Source organism: Balaenoptera borealis, assembly GCF_965194805.1.
Source record: "Balaenoptera borealis genome assembly, chromosome: 14".
Lineage (NCBI taxonomy): Eukaryota > Metazoa > Chordata > Mammalia > Artiodactyla > Balaenopteridae > Balaenoptera > Balaenoptera borealis.
In genome coordinates, this window is record NC_138875.1 from 4266224 (window position 1) to 4282049 (window position 15826).

The 15826-nt window shown below is 46.4% G+C and overlaps 1 protein-coding gene across 4 annotated transcripts in view; it reads left to right on the plus strand.

Annotated features, from left to right (window-relative positions):
- The window catches only part of CYB5A (cytochrome b5 type A), a 79831-nt gene that overhangs the window by 43610 nt on the left and 20395 nt on the right, over positions 1-15826 (plus strand). The window contains exons 5-7 of one of the 4 annotated variants that reach the window (XM_082355319.1): positions 1228-1357; positions 2258-2408; positions 2952-15050. In XM_082355319.1, coding sequence (XP_082211445.1) covers positions 1228-1357; positions 2258-2408; positions 2952-3016 — 346 coding nt within the window. In that variant the 3' untranslated portion in view covers positions 3017-15050. Of the gene's footprint in view, positions 1-1227; positions 1358-1535; positions 1554-2257; positions 2409-2951; positions 15051-15826 lie in introns of those variants that run through there. The other 3 variants (XM_082355321.1, XM_082355322.1, XM_082355320.1) reach the window with 3 other exon arrangements.

A 15826-nucleotide genomic window follows, 5' to 3' on the forward strand; every position in this document is an offset into this window, starting at 1 on the left:
CCCCCAGAGTGTACACTGAAGTAATGAATCTGTTGATACATGCACCACAGTGAATGCAGGATGGAAGTCACAGGTGTGGAGTGGGGGGGGGGAGTGAGCCCCCTTAAGCTGCTCAGCAGGGTTCAGCTGAGGAAGAGTCAGCGTGCGCCGAGTGCGTTCAAGTTAAGCAGGGTGGTCGAAAGCCTTTGGTAGGCACTGCACGCTTGTTTGATTTTTGCTCTGTCTTATCAGTATGGTGTTTATTTGCTCTTGGTTCCTGCTGCGTCATCTAGACCTTTGATACAATCCTTGGTCACGCATGATCATTACCTCCGGTTCGGAGTGGGTGCAATTTGTTGGACTGGGGAATAGCCCGGGAAGCATCTGGTGCAGAACTCAGTCACTTTACTACACGGCGTTCTCACACTTGCAGTCCCCAGAGCCTTCTTGCTCATTTCTGCCTGTGTCTGGGGCAATGGTTCTATGGAACAATGTACGTCAGTCCCCGAATTGAGAACCGTTTCCCTTTATAGCGACCGCCGTCCATGTGCGCCAGTGGACAGCCACACGCCTAGTTCTCATCCACACGAGGAGTGTTGTTACGCTCCTCCACCTCTTTACCCCAGCTGACGAGGCACTTCGCCTGCAGGAGTATCTCTGGCCGGTCATCTCACCTTCTCACGAATGCCCCAGACATACCCTTTGGTCATCTTTGTTTTTTCCACGTCTCTCCACAGAGCAGAGTTTAAATGTCAGTGTTTAGTCCATGAACACCTGGTCGAGGTGCTGCTTGGGTGAACCGCAAGCTTCCTTTCTGTTGGTCTGAGGTTCAAACCACCCACGATGGCTCTCTAAGCCCCAGGCTACCGTGACAGGGCTGCCTGCCATGTGTCCCCTCGGCCCCCTGCAGGGATGACGTCCCCACTGAGCCTGCCTCTGAAGTGGGAGGAGGTGGGAGCACAGACATTCCCCCAGGGAATGCAGGTCCTTGGATCGGGTTCCAGCGTTTCTTCTATGCTGTCTGTGCCTGACGGAAGCAGGTGGCCGTACCTACCGTTTCCCGACCACTGCGTGCTAAGCATTGGGCATCCATCATTTCACTCCACCCTCACAACAACCGTGCAAGCGCAGTTAGTTTACAGAGAAGGAAACTGAAATTCAGCAAAGCTCGGTGACTTGCAGAAGGTGGCTCGGCTCGGAGGGCCCACGCGTCTCTGAGTCTTACCTCTTCGTTCTGGCTTCACACAGGTGCAGGCTTCTGGTCCCGGCCCTGCTTTCTGCATCCTTTTCGCCTCTGGTGCCCAGCATCTCTGTGCTCATCCCTGGCAAGCTTTCCTCCAGCCTGGCTTGTAGGAGCTCCTACATTTATTCTTTACAGGTAAAGGAATGTTGATGCCCTGGGTTTTAGGATAGCAGCATTGTATAAGACCTCCAGGTATTGGTGGCCTCTAGAATTTCACATGTCGGTCTGGATAAGGCAGACATATGATTTTAAGTTGTGGGGAGGTTGATAATCTGTACTTTATTTGGAGCTACACCTGTGTGCTTATTTATAGTGAAATCATATGTGAGAGAGGAACGTTATAGGTTGAATTACGTCTCCCGAAAAAAGACATGTTGAAGTCCAAAGCCCTAGTACCCGAGGATGTGACTTCATTCAGAAATAGGATGGTTGCAGGTGTGATAAGGTGAGGTCTACTGGAGCTGGGTGGACCCTCATCGAATGACTGGTGTCCTTATAAGAAGATGGCCACATGGAGACAGGTGCAGCGGGAGAACGCCTTGTGCTGATGAAGGGAGAGAAAACGAGGGATGCAGCCAAAGCTCAGGGATGACAAAGGCTGCCAGCAGCCACCAGAAGCTGGGAGAGGCGGGAAGGCTCCTCCCCTCCCTGCCAGCACCTTGGTTTTGGACTTCTGGCCTCCAGAGCTGCTGCGGGAGAATCAATTTCTGTTGTTTTAAGCCACCTGGTTTGTGGCCTCTTGTTATGACAGCCCCAGGAGACTAAATCAGGGGAGAAACCGGGATGTGCCCTATTTGAGACGGCTGGTTAGGAGGATCTGAACAGCCGTCATTTACCCGCATGATAACCGGTCATGCGTCTCTCTGTACCTGTGGATCTTGGCCTCATAACAAATCCAGATATTTAAACAAACAAAAAAGTTTAAAGAAAAGGTGTCAATTAGATAAGAATGAACATTAAAAGGCAATTTTAAGGAGTGTTTCGTTTTGTTTGAAAGGCTGTAAAATTAGTATGTTTTTGTTTGTTCGTGCTAAGGATGATGGTAATGCGACGCTGTCTGTAATACGAGCCATCACGGAGAGAGCAGTTTACCAGAAATGCACTCTGGCAGCCACACGGTGGAAGCCTGTGAAAGACTCTCCTTCCACAGCTTTGGAAAAGAGGACTTGGGTTTCCTGCGATCAATGTACACCAGTTCGTTGGTGCCCAGCTGTCAACTAGCTGTGGGGGCCGCCTTTCAGCTGAACCCGTGTCAAAGTCCTAGAGGCGTTTTCCTTAGTTAGAAATGCCTCTTTCTTTCTGTCCCTTCCTTTGGACTTTTGTCACCTGCTTAATGGCCCCCAGAAACATACCCTTTCTCTCATACTTCTTATCACCACATCACCCACTGGGTTTACCACTCACTGGGTCACTGGATAATTTCTCCTGAGCTAAACATTCCTCGTATATTAAGAGCTAATTTGACAATCAGCCACGTCCAGGATGTGGGAAATTGTGTAAGAACCCTGTTTCTTCAACAAGTAAATGGGATTAAAAAAGAGGGAGCACTGTTAAGGGTTAAAATACTCTTACGAGATGGATCCATCACGTTGAATGTATGGGCCTTGTTTATATCTTCATTTAAACCAAGTATAAAAAGACATTTTTGAGATAATTGGAGAAAATTAAGCATGGACTGGGTACTATTAGATATTAGATAATGAGATTACTGCTTTTCATTTTGTTGCAGATGATAATGGTGTTGTCCTTAACTGTTGGAGATGCATATTGAAGTATGTTTACAATTTGCTTTAAAATTTTTTTGCCAAAATGTATGGGGGAGGAAGGGGCGTGGATGAACTAAGAATGGTGGGTGAGGCCATACAGGTTCTTTCATGATTGCGTGTGTTTGAAATTGTTTATAATACAATGGTTTAAAAAGAGGACACGGGCCACGTGCTCTTTGGTGCTGGTGCTGCCCCAGAGTCGTGCATGGGCATCCTGGAATTCATTTCATCGACATGATGGCAGGTGAGGGGTTCAAGGAACTCCCTGTGATTTCCACGAGTATCCCAGAAAGTTCACTGCTCCGTTTTCTGGTTAAAATAACCTGGTGTCTTGCTGTCCAAAGTCACGGGAAAGATTCAAATCCAGCGACCAGTGCCGGGGATCAGATTTTGAAAGCCCCGTCCCGAGTGGGGCTCTCGGTCCCAGTAGCTCCTGCTCAGAGTGGTGCCCTTTTGCACTGGGAGCCCAGTCCTTTATCACAGTGTCCTTATTGATTTTTTCCTCTTAGCCTGAACTCTAGGCCTCTTTGTTCCTGGGAGAGAACATAGAAAGAACCCTGTTATATAATGCTGGTTCCAATAAAAGCTGACCTTGGAAAGGACACCCCGTGATAGAAATGCACTCATTTGTTCAGTCACTCAAGGCATTGTTGAGTGCCGTGTCCACTGAAAGGCCTAGAAGCAAGTACACCTCGGCGGCAATGAACACCTTGTACCCAGACCTTGGTGTCAAATACTATTTCCCACCCAAAGGAGCCAGAACTCCTCCAAGAAATGGCTGATTTCAGGGCTAAGACAGTGTAGGTCCATGAGCGTGGGGTACCTTATGCCACAAAATAAGGAGTGAGTAAAAAAGAAAAAAAGATGGGGCATGTCGGAAGGACACAGGAGCCAACTTGATGGGACTCTCATTGGCTAAATCTGGCCCAATTTCAGCAGGCAAACAAGTACAGTAGTGACTTATTAACTATTCAAAAAAAATAGGAATCCTCAAGTTCATAATGATAATTAAAGGATAAATAAATGGGGGGTGCTTCCCTGGTGGTGCAGTGGTTAAGAACCCGCCTGCCAGTGCAGGAGACACGGGTTTGATCCCTGGTCTGGGAAGATCCCACATGCCGCGGAGCAACTAAGCCCGTGCGCCACAACTACTGAGCCTGCACTCTAGAGCCCGCGAGCCACAACTACTGAAGCCTGTGCGCCTAGAGCCTGTGCTCCTCAACAAGAGAAGCCACCACAATGAGAAACCCACACAACGCAACGAAGAGTAGCCCCCGCTCGCCGCAACTAGAGGTAGCCTGTGCGCAGCAACGAAGGCACAATGCAGCCAAAAATAAGATAAAAATACAATAAATTTTACAAAATAAATAAATAAATGGGAGAGAAAGGAGGGTTACAGGAATGCCGAGTGTTGGCTGGTGATGCGTGAGGAGTGCCAGTGATGGGAAATCGTGTGCAGCCGTCTCAGTAAAGATGGATTCAGGCAAGAATTACTGATGGATGCTGAGTCTAAGGGGATTATTTTATGAGGACCGGCCTCCGTGTGTCTCCCCACAGTCTGCTTACTCACTGCAGGGGAAGCAGTAGAACCACGCAGTCGGGAAACTGGGTGATGCCTGTGATGGGTACTGCTAGAGAGGGGTCGGTGGGCCCCGCACGTCTGCAGTGGACGCGGCATCGCTTATGTGGTTTACTGGCCAGGAATGCATCAAACCCTAAATGAGGGCAATTCCATTAAAAAGGGGGGAGGAAATTGTTCTTCAGAAATGCAGTGTCATAAAAGATTTTTTAAAAAGCTGTTGGAATGTTCCAGAGAGTAAAGGTGACTAAGGAGACGTGGCGAATGGATGCAGTACCAGATCCTGGGTGCTGTGCTGTGCTGAAGGAAAAAAATGGTAAAAGGCTATGGGGGTCCACTGGCAAAATCAAAATACAGATGGTGCCCTGGTGGTAGGAAGGGATTGGAGTGTTTCTCACAGTGGCTGCAGGGTGTCCTGTGAGCCCTGGCAGGGCCCTGGGGCGGGACTGGGTTCTCCGTGTCCGCTGCACACGTGTTTCCAGGAGCTGCCCGTCAGGAGCCGGGACACACCTGCCCTGCTTGGTCCGCCCTCCACGCTGCTCGCCCTTGACCCCTCCTTGCACCTCTGTCCTTTCCAGTCGAGCCCAGGCCAGGCCTTCTCTTCTCCTCTAGTTTTCCCTGAAAAGTGCCGAAAGGTACAAACTGTTCATTCTTACTTAGTAGATGGGCTGCCAGTTGGTGAGCTAAAAGACATATTGTTTCTAGCACATTTGACATTGGAGAGTAGTTAATGACTAGCTTCCCTGGTTTTGTTTTTTACGAGTGAATCTCTTCCTTTGGTGTCCTGGGTTCTCAAATATTTGCTTCTGAAACGGCATTTCTGATACAGAAGTGTATATGATCGGCGTGCGTGGGTCTCATTAATAAAAGTGTAGTATTTCAGCGGCACTGCCATCACTGGACCGCGCTGTAGCGCCCCTCACTTGGGGCGGTCAGAACCGTCCCGGAAGCTCGGGCGGGCCCTGTGCGTTCTAGAGGATGATTGGGCACTGCAGTGGATATTCACCTGTGAAGAGACCTCGATGATGCCTAAGTCTGTGTAGATGCCCCGGGGTTCGCAAGCCTAGTGAGGGCAGAGGGCAGGGCATCTGACCTGCGTATTTTCAGCCTACCTGAGGAGTCCTCTAAGGCCTGCTCTCCTTGGGGCTGTCGGCTTCCCGCATCTCTCTGCCTGAGGGTGTTCTCTGGCTCTTCCTGGGACCATGGCTGGCCGGCCGGTGGGCAGGCTCAAAGTGCCAGGGAGCCTCTGGGCGGGATGGTGCTGAGGCAAGCTCGACGCCCCCGCCGAGTCCCTGTTACCTGTGCCTGTGTCCCTGCCTCACTGTCACAACCTTCGCTGCTTGTCCTCCCTTCCCTGGCTCACCTCCCACGTTCACTCCTTGCGCTTGTGGGCTTGTCCCAGGGTCGACCTCCGGGTGTGCCCAGGTTGAGACCACGGGCTCCTCCAGCAACAGCCCAAGCTCACGAACTCAGGTTGCATCCAGTCTGTGTCTGTGCTAATGTTCACTGGGTTTATCTTTTCATTTTCCTTTTTAGAAATAATTTTCTAAATAAATCACTCAATGAAATCTTAATTTAAAAAAACCAAGATATCAAAGGGCATATTAACATACTTAAGAAAAATTTCTGAAGTAAAAGCAAGAATGTTCACATTAGCCCTTTATATAGTGCTAAGGTATAATGCTATATAATATTATTATATGACAAGAACAAACTACCTGTAAATATTCTTCCAACAAATATTTTAGGAATTATACTTGTCAGCTCTAGGTTTATTAGAAATCAATATCAAGGACTGTTAACTTGTCACTACTTCACATATATTGCCTGGTTGATTGAGGATACCAGCGAAATAGGTACAGGTGACACATCATCTTTAGAGCTATAGGAATTGTCAGTCTCCAGAAAGTGTAATGACTGGCCATCGCCTTCTACTCATTTGTGCATTCATTTATTGAGCAAGTATTTCTCAAGTGCTACTATGTGTTGGAACCACTTGTTTCTAGAGACACAGAACTGTGAGCACCTAGTGCAGGTGGAGGGCAGGTGCAGGAAGGAAGGGCAGTGGTCTGCTGTCACAGACGTTTTGCCCCATATTCCATGAGAGCCCAGAATGAGAAGCAGACAAGATAACTAAATGTTCGTGACACGTAGAATTCGAAATACTGTACCCTGCACTTTCTTCCCAAATGAGAGCCAGGGTTGTCCCAAGTCTGGCCTTCTCTCAAATTTTTCATTTGAAGTACTGTCTGTTACAATCGTGATTGATATTTCAAGCCCTCTTGCGACACAGATTGGACTGGTGCAATTGTTTGCAGGGCCGACTGGCCTCAGGGGCCACTGGGGCAGGCAAGATGGCTGTTGCCTCATTTTAATCTCCCGGGCTATAAGTGAGAGCACTTCTCTTGTTCTTGGCAACCACCACTGGTTGAAACAGAAAGCAGTACTGGATTAGGAGTTGCGAGAGGTGGGTTTTAAATTTGGGCTTTGCCTTTGACTCTGTGACCTTGGGCAGTAAGCCACGCTCCTCTTTGGGCACAGATGTCTTCACTTGTAGAGCAGTGGATGGTGATGAGCACATCTTGTTGCACAAGAGCCAGTTTAAGGAAAACAGGGTTGACAGGTCTCCTTTGAAAAAGGAAAGAAATGGTAACTTTTAAAATCAGACATCACAACACTGTATCTGCCTTTGAATGTAACTTCTGAGATTTCTTTCTCCTGAAAATAGTGTGTTGCTTGCAGGTGACTCCTCATTAGATGAGGTCATCCTAAGACCTCTTGCAGCTTTATAAGTTTGACCCCCACTATTCTAGCCTCCGGTAGCATTGACGGTCTGACATGTTTTGAGATACTTGATATGTCTTGAAGTTATATGTACAGGGTTGCAAAAGAGGTGTTTGAAATCTGTGGCCTGTGTTTGCCTGTGCATAGTTCCGAATATACCATGAACTTGATGAGTGGGCTAAGCGGCCAGCCCCATTCCAGCTCTACCCAGAGCAAGTCCATGCGCACCTCCGTTGTGTATTGAAGGGATCTGCTGGGCCCAGAACATCACAGTGGGAATGATGAACTCCTTATCTGACATATATGTTTGCTTGTTCGATTTTTTTCTACATCATGTTTTCTTTCCTCTTGACATTTATTCACATTCAGTAGTTCTATTTACAAGTCACAAGAGTTCATTCAGAAGCATCGCTCCAAGTCTTTGGGGTCATTGCACACCAGAGCGCTTCTTTTGGGCACAACCTGCTTTACGTACTTGGGTTCTACTCATCCCAAGCCTGCCTTGCAGGGCGCTGGTTCTTGGCAGTTTTTGCTATCAGATCTATTCCTCACCTGTCCCCTGTTTGGCTCTGTGTCACTTGGGGGTGACCCCAGCAGGCTTCATTTCCTAGACTCTCAGAAGAGCTGATTCAGCCAGTGGGGACCAAGGTTGGAGATTGGCCAAGCAGGGGGAAGGGACAAGCCGCAGGGGTTTCCCTCCCTGTGTTTCCTGGGGTGTCTCAGGCAGTGGCTGCACTTTCTCTTTGGTACTAACTTCTGTCGGATGGGCCTGCCATGATTCCCACCTCCCTGGTCTCTAGGAGTCCCACCTCTTCCCTTTGTCCCTCCAGCCCATCATGGGGTGTCTTCTTTTGTGACTGATCTCTTTGGGTCCTTGATTTGGCTTCTCTGCCTTTCCATCACCTGTATAACCAATTCCTTTCATGAAATTCCCTCTGTTTTTAATCTTTAAATGATCTTTGTTTTTCAAGTTGGCCCCTGGCTGATCGAGTTCTTGTTACAAGAATTAGTGCCAGAATCAGATCTTCGGGGTGGGATTGGGGGACTTGGCTGCTTCCCTGCTTGAGCACACGGTGGTGCCCTTCGTGCAGATGGAGGAGGGGGATCCTCACTGAGGACATGGATTTGTGTCATGACTGCCTAAACCATCACCTGTTGTTTGAGTCGGAATGCTGGTTGGGTTCAGGGCGTTGGGATACTAACTAGAGGCTGCATTCCACTGATGTGCAGTAATAATGATCACGAGGGTGGTGCTGGAGAGTTTCCAAACGACAATCCTGAATTGCAAGAGCTGGAAGTCTTGGGTTAGGCACAAATGCATCCAGAGGTCAGCCTTGAAACAGTCATTCATTTCTTGTAGTCACAAGGCAGGCACGGCTGGGAATCAGGCCCAATAACTAATTGTGTGGGCAGCAGAGATGACAACCATACTAAATCCCTTATGTTAACTTGGTGGCATTCGTTGGGGAGAGGTGGGACCCAGGGATTTGGGAAGGAGACATTTGAGTGGCCTCAACTAAGAACCTTGACAGCCGCTACCCCCAGTTCCTCCAGCCTGTCTTGCTAGATTCCTCCCTGTCTGAGGAAAGGCTTTCTTGCATAAGGACTGTGTGTTGAGGTCTGTTCTCACCAGCTGTCTTGGCCTCCAGACCTATAACTACGGTGGGTCCCAGCATCTTTGTTCCCTGTAAGTGCTGCAGAGAAGGATCTCTGCTGCAGAGAAGACTCAATAATCAGTGGGCAAGATGGTCCATTCCGTGGAGAACAGCATCTTCCTCCAGCTACCTGGAGGCTCAGTGGGCCATGGCAGCAGGGACGGAGATTTTCTACAGCTCAGCACGGACATCCTCTTTCTCAAGTCAGCCTGGGTACCAGCACCGCTGAGGGCCCAATCTGCCAACAGCAAGGCCAGTACTGAGTCCCTGAAAGGATGCTGTGGCCTGGTGGTCGTGGCGGGCAGGGGTGGGAGGGGCTGCTGGAAACCTAGCGGTCAGTTGATGATGTTATGCTCATCTTATCGTGATGGATCCGTCCTGAAGGGAAAGGCATCCTTTCTGGGTATGGATTTGCCCTCCCCGCCTGAAATGCTTTTGTGGACTTCAGACACCCCTTGCCCGTGGTCACGGAACCCTGCATGGGGGAGCATTGTCCATTCAGGTGAAGAAGTGCAGCTTTGGGCCTCTCGCTTCTCACCATGTACGCCACCATCACGTACCCCTTCAGTGGCCTGAAAGAACAGAGGAGCAGCCGGTGTTGGCTGGGAGGCAGCCCCTTGGGAAGCTGGGTACCATCCTACGGGACGTGGTGTATGTCTTAAGCCAGTGATGGGTTGATGATGCTCTTTGTCCCACAGTCTGGGAACAACAGGGTGGGACCTAATAACCCATTGAAGAGTTTTTGCCTTCTGTTCCCACAGCCTTGAGGTCTGCTGGTTTAGATGCCTTAGTTCTCATTGCAAGAGAGGAAAGCTTCAAACAACAAGGTCCTACTGTGTAGCACAGGGAACTATAATCAATATCCTGTGATAAACCATAATGGAAAAGAATATGAAAAAGAATATATATATTATTTTTCATATATATACATATATATAGATATAACTGAGTCACTTTGCTGCACAGCAGAAATTAACACAACATTGTAAATCAATTAAACGTCAGTAAAATAAAATTTAAAAAAGAGGAAAGCTTCCATTAAGGGACATACCACCATGGTTCCATGAATTTGGAAGTTACCTCGATCGCCACCTGACTGTCTTGAATTCCTTGTGCCACACACAGCCACGGGCTGCTTCTCCCCTGCATCTTGCCTTACAGGAGAGATTCTAGATAAACTTTGTTTAGCTACCTTTTTATCAACTGGGAAGGTTTGAAGGTGGAGTAATACCATGTTTTGATCACCTGGAGGGAAGGGTTGACATTAGATAAACTCTTAATAAATCTTAGCATGAAAATATTTGAATGCAGAAGAGAAAGCAGTAATTAGATTAATTCGTAATTAGCAACAGGAGTTTAGAGCAGAATTGGGGAGAAGGTGGGCACCTTTACTGATTCATGTTTTCACATTATGATTTGGAGGGAGGCTTAGGGCTAGTTAGGGATGTCTCTACCTGCTAAACATTGGTGTATCTTTCCGGAACAGCCGAGTAACCTCTCTAGAAAGTTTTCAGCCCATCAGAGACATGCAGCAGGACCGTGTGGGTCCCTCCATTCTTCAGGGTGGAATAGCGATGGGATGGAGAAGAATGCACAGAGCAACTTCCAGAATTCCCTCTTTAGGGTCCAGGAAAGGGAGGGAGCAGGCCCTGCTTCCTTCCTCCAGGCTCGTGGTCCCGGGGGAGCATCTGACGTGGACAGTGCAGCTGGCAGCCCTCGGATTCAGCCAGCCCGTGGTGAAGCCAACCTAGCACCTGGTCACTGGACAGTCATGCAGCCCTGCCTTGCTCCATGTTGCCTTGGGAGTCCCTGGTCCAAATTCATTCCTAGAGGGCACTCTGACCCAGATCAACTCTGGAAGGAAGTCCATGGGGTTCCTAGGGCTGTAGGATGCCAGTGATGGTAGTGCCGAGGGGTGTCCTAGCTGTCCTCTGGGCCAACCCCGGTGTTTTACAGCTACTTGATTCCAGAGGCCCTTACTCTGACTTCCAGTTCAATGCCTTTCCACGGCATCTTGTGTGGAGCTTTGAAAGGGCACACAGTGGTGTGGGGGTATGGCCAGAGGGCCACCGGGAGGCCTCGACTCCAGGTGGGCTCTGACTGGATGACAGAGCAGGCACTTGACCTCGGTTCTCCGGGCTCTACTAGCCTAGACCCGATTTAAGTGTCTGCACTTGGAGCCACGCTGCCTGAGCTCGGAGGCTGGCTCTGTCCCTCGCCAGCGGGGTGACCGTAGGCAATCTGTACAAACTCTGTGTCTGAGTTTCCTCTTTCATAGGACAGAGACAGTAATGGCACCTACTTCTTGAAGTAATTGTGAGAATCCAGTGAGCTAGTTCATGTAAAGGGTTTGGAGCATCTCGTGGTATTTAGTAGGCGTTCAATAAATGGGTTTACCTGGGTTTTGGTAGTAAGGTGATGTCTATCTAGGCACAAGTTCTGTGCCAGAGTTTTAATATGTTTAGATTGATGAAATCTAAATAATGAACCATAGTTTAGAAAATACTCCTTGAAGGTATACATGCTTTATCTGCGATTTTTGTTGGTATGTTTGTGTTTTAAATACAGTACATGCCCTGTTTTGTTTTTTGACAGCTTTATTGAGATATAGTTCACATGCCAATACATGCTTTATTTTGAGAGTGGAAAATATTCTAAATCTGGAATACTGGCCAAGATTGCAATAATAAGACCATTATTGGACATGCACAGCTAAAAACAAGATTTCTTTTATACATCATGTCCCACAGTTAGAACTATGTCTGGTTATTTTAACATATAATTGCATTTTCAAAGGTAACATGAATTACACAGCAGGCACTAGTTCAAATTAAACATTCTGTAATAATTCTATTATTTTACTTTATTTCTCTCCTATGAAGATCTTTAATTCTGAGTGCTTACAGCATAATGCAAGTATATCACCTTACTGATGAATGTTTACAAGAAACTAAATAAAATTATTGTTAAACACTCAGCATTTTTGTTATCAAACGTGGGTATTCATTTTCTTAAGCTGCTTTTGCTTCTAGCACTGAGTGGAATTGAGCAGACGCGAATAGGAGCAATTTCACTGTTTACTGTTTACTGAACCAAAGTGTTGGACCTTGTCTTCTCCGGGCTTTTTTTTTTTTTTTTTTTTTTTTTATTTGACTGCGTTGGGTCTTAGCTGCGGCATCTGGGATCTTTTGTTGTGGTGTGCGGACTCTAGGACGCGCGTGGGCTTAGTTGCTCTGCGGCATGTGGGATCTTAGTTCACCCACCAGGGACTGAATCTGAGTCCCCTGCATTGGAAGGCAGATTCTTAACCACCGGACCACCAGGGAAGTCCCTGGGCTTTTTAATTTCTACCATTTGAATGACATGCTGCTCTCTTTTGATTATATGTCATGGGCTTAGAAATAATATTCCCATATCACACACATGGTATAGTTTTTCTGATAGATGCCATTTCTCATTCTTCCACACTGATTTATTTTTGGTTGACAAAACTCAAGATCTTAAGGCATTTGCTCTTTGGAAAAGAAAAACTAAATGTCTCACAATCTGACTCATGCTGATAATACCCTGGTGTCAATGTCTGCATGAACCTGCTACTGTCCTCTGCCACCTCCTCCCATCCCCTGTCCCTGCTGCCCTTTATGTGGCAGAATTTTCTAGAAGGGACTCCTGGGTGCTCAGTCATAGTCAGTGAAAGACAAAATTTTTACTAATCTCATGGCTCTGAGAAAAAGAGCTCACTCCCAGACCACTTAAGCATAGCAGCTTTTAATCTCCAGGAAGTTCAAAAGTGCTCTTAAAACCTAAAGACCATGACCAAAACTTCTCATTAAGTTTTGTCTAAAAAATATATCAGTAAGGTCAAAGCCACCTCATTGTACCGCATATAGTGTTTCTTACACTTGAGTGACATTATTCACATTAAAAAACTTGACGATATTTTAAATATTATTTTAAACTCTCCTTTCTTTAACTTCACTTACAAAGACTTAATTTTTCTTGTCCGGCTATTATGACTGTCAGCCTCTAATTATTCAGAATAATTGAGACATGATATCTTTGATGAACTCTTAACAACTTTAATTAGATAACTGGAACTGTCCCAAACTGTCAATTACGTTTCAAATGTAATTTGAATTTATTACAATTATCATCATTATAAATTTAATATTGTGGGAAATGGAAGGTAAACAATATTTACCATGATTGGATTTCCAAAATGAAAATAAATTAGAGTAATACATATTTAACATCACCAGTTAATAGAACATAACTGATCGCGGATGTTTTAGAGTGGGGGGCACTACGCCGTATGTCTCCTTGTTGCAACAGGGAAGGTGGTGTTAATGGTCTCAATTATTCTGATGAAGAAACTGAGGTTCTGCGAGGCGAAGTCACCCAACGACCATGTAAGAGGCTCCCACTTAGCCTGATCAATGTACTCTCGGCACTGGTCATAAGCCCTGAAGTACGCTAGGCATACCCTGAATGGCTGTTGAAGGAAAGATGGTTTTGAATAGCTGGTCTCTACATACAGCGCTCTTGATTGAAAAAGGGATAAAAAACTGAGTTATGTATGATCTGACCCCAGGAAGTTGTCTTAAAAAAATAAACACCCCAAATCAGCTTACATACGTGTCATTTGGTTACACCCGTCTGTGCATTGCCAGGTGAGAACCATCCTCCCTCCTCCGCACCCCCACCCAACAGCTTGCCACTTATTTGGAGAATGGCTCCCCCTTCCCCTGCCATTCCAATTCTAACCACGTGGCTCTGGCGCAATTGCTGGGCTCCCGCTAAGACCACACGTGGTGGTCGGGGGTGGCTGTCGCCTAGGACTTTCTGCTGAGAAGGAGCCGGTCCCCTGAGCTCAGAGGCGGTGGGCAGGGAGGTGACCTCCCTAACATTTGGCTATTCAAGCCCAGATTCCAGGGGCTGTTCAATTTCTTTCATGCCCAAACTTGCTGATCTGGTTTCGGACATTTGAAGCTAAAAGCCTGACTTGCAGGAGATTAATTTGTTACGCATGGTGTCAGTTTACTCATGAACAGCACCCATGCTTGCATCCAGATATGTATGGGTGTTGCGTCTGACCCGAGAAGCTGAGTTAGCACTTGGAAGGTGAGCAGATTTCTGAGAAGGGGGATCTGGGCTGTGCTTGCCCCATGGCGGCAGGTCTTCCAATAACCCTGGTTCTCAGGTCTGCAACACGCGAGCTGACGGCTTCTCACCTTCCAGTGTTCTTTTCTCTAGAATCTGTGCAGCTCACCAGCCTCCTAAACACATTTCTTAGTGTAACATCATCCTTCTTAATTTAGACATATTTTTAAAGCATATGTTTTTTTATTTAAATTTCAGCTTTATAGTGGTCTAGTCGACATATAAAATTGTAAGATATTTGAAGTGTACATAGTGGTGATTTGATATACATATACGCTGGGGAAGGAGTGTATATGTATCTAGTTAATTAACCACCTCACATATTTATCTTTTGTGTGTGTGTGTGAGATCATTTAAGTCCTACTCTTTTGGCAAATTTCAGTTATACAACAGTGTTGTCTACTTTAGTCAGCGTGTTGTACGTTCGCTCCTCAGACCTTATTCATCTTATAGCTGACAATCTGTCCCCTTTTACCAACCTCTCTCTATTTCCCCCAACCCCCAGCCCCTGGCAACTACTTTTCTGCTCTCTGTTTCTATGAGTTTGACTTTTTTTTTTTTTAATTTTATTTATTTATTTATTCATTTATTTTTGGCTGTGTTGGGTCTTCGTTTCTGTGCGAGGGCTTTCTCTAGTTGCGGCAAGTGGGGGCCACTCTTCATCGCGGTGCGCGGACCTCTCACTATAGCGGCCTCTCTTGTTGCGGAGCACAGGCTCCAGACGCGCAGGCTCAGTAGTTGTGGTTCACGGGCCTAGTTGCTCCGCGGCATGTGGGATCTTCTCAGACCAGGGCTCGAACCCGTGTCCCCTGCGTTGGCAGGCAGATTCTCAACCACTGCGCCACCAGGGAAGCCCTTTTTTTTTTTTTTTTTTTTTTTTTTTTTTGATTCCACATATACGTGATACCATGCAGTATTAGTCTTTCTCTGACTTACTTCACTCAAAATCCATCCATGTTGTCACCAACAGGTACGTGAAAAGGTGCTCAGCGTCACTAACCATCAGGGAAATGCAAACCAAACCACAATGAGCTATCACCTCACACCTGTACGGATGGCTACCATCAAAGAGAAAAGAGATAAGTGACAGTGAGGGTGTAGGGAAAAGGGAATCCTGGTGCACCACTAATGGGAATGTAAATTGGTGCAGCCACTATGGATGGGGGTTCCTCAAAAACTTAAAAATAGAACTACCATATCATCCTGCCATTCCAATTCTGGGTATATATCCAAAGGAAATGAAAACAGGATATGGAAGAGTTATCCGCACCCCCATGTTCATTACTGTTTGATTCACAATAGCCAAGATATGGAAACAACCTAAGTGTTTTTCAGTGGATGAGTGGCCAAAGAAAATATGGCAAATATATACATATAATATTCCATTATTATATTATATATGTATATATAATGGAATATTATTCAGGCATGAGAAAGAAGGAAATCCTACCATTTGTGAAAACATATTTTTATATTCAACTATCAAATTACATTTTAAGTGAGATGATTGCTTTCTAAAGATGTATAAGGAGATGTTAAACTTATCTTTCTTGGATAGTTTCCTTTTAGAAATATTCTCAGAAGGTACTTGATCTTTTTCCTGGTATGTAGCTACATGCTAACTTTCTTCTCAGACTGATATTTGGTTAAACCATTTCCA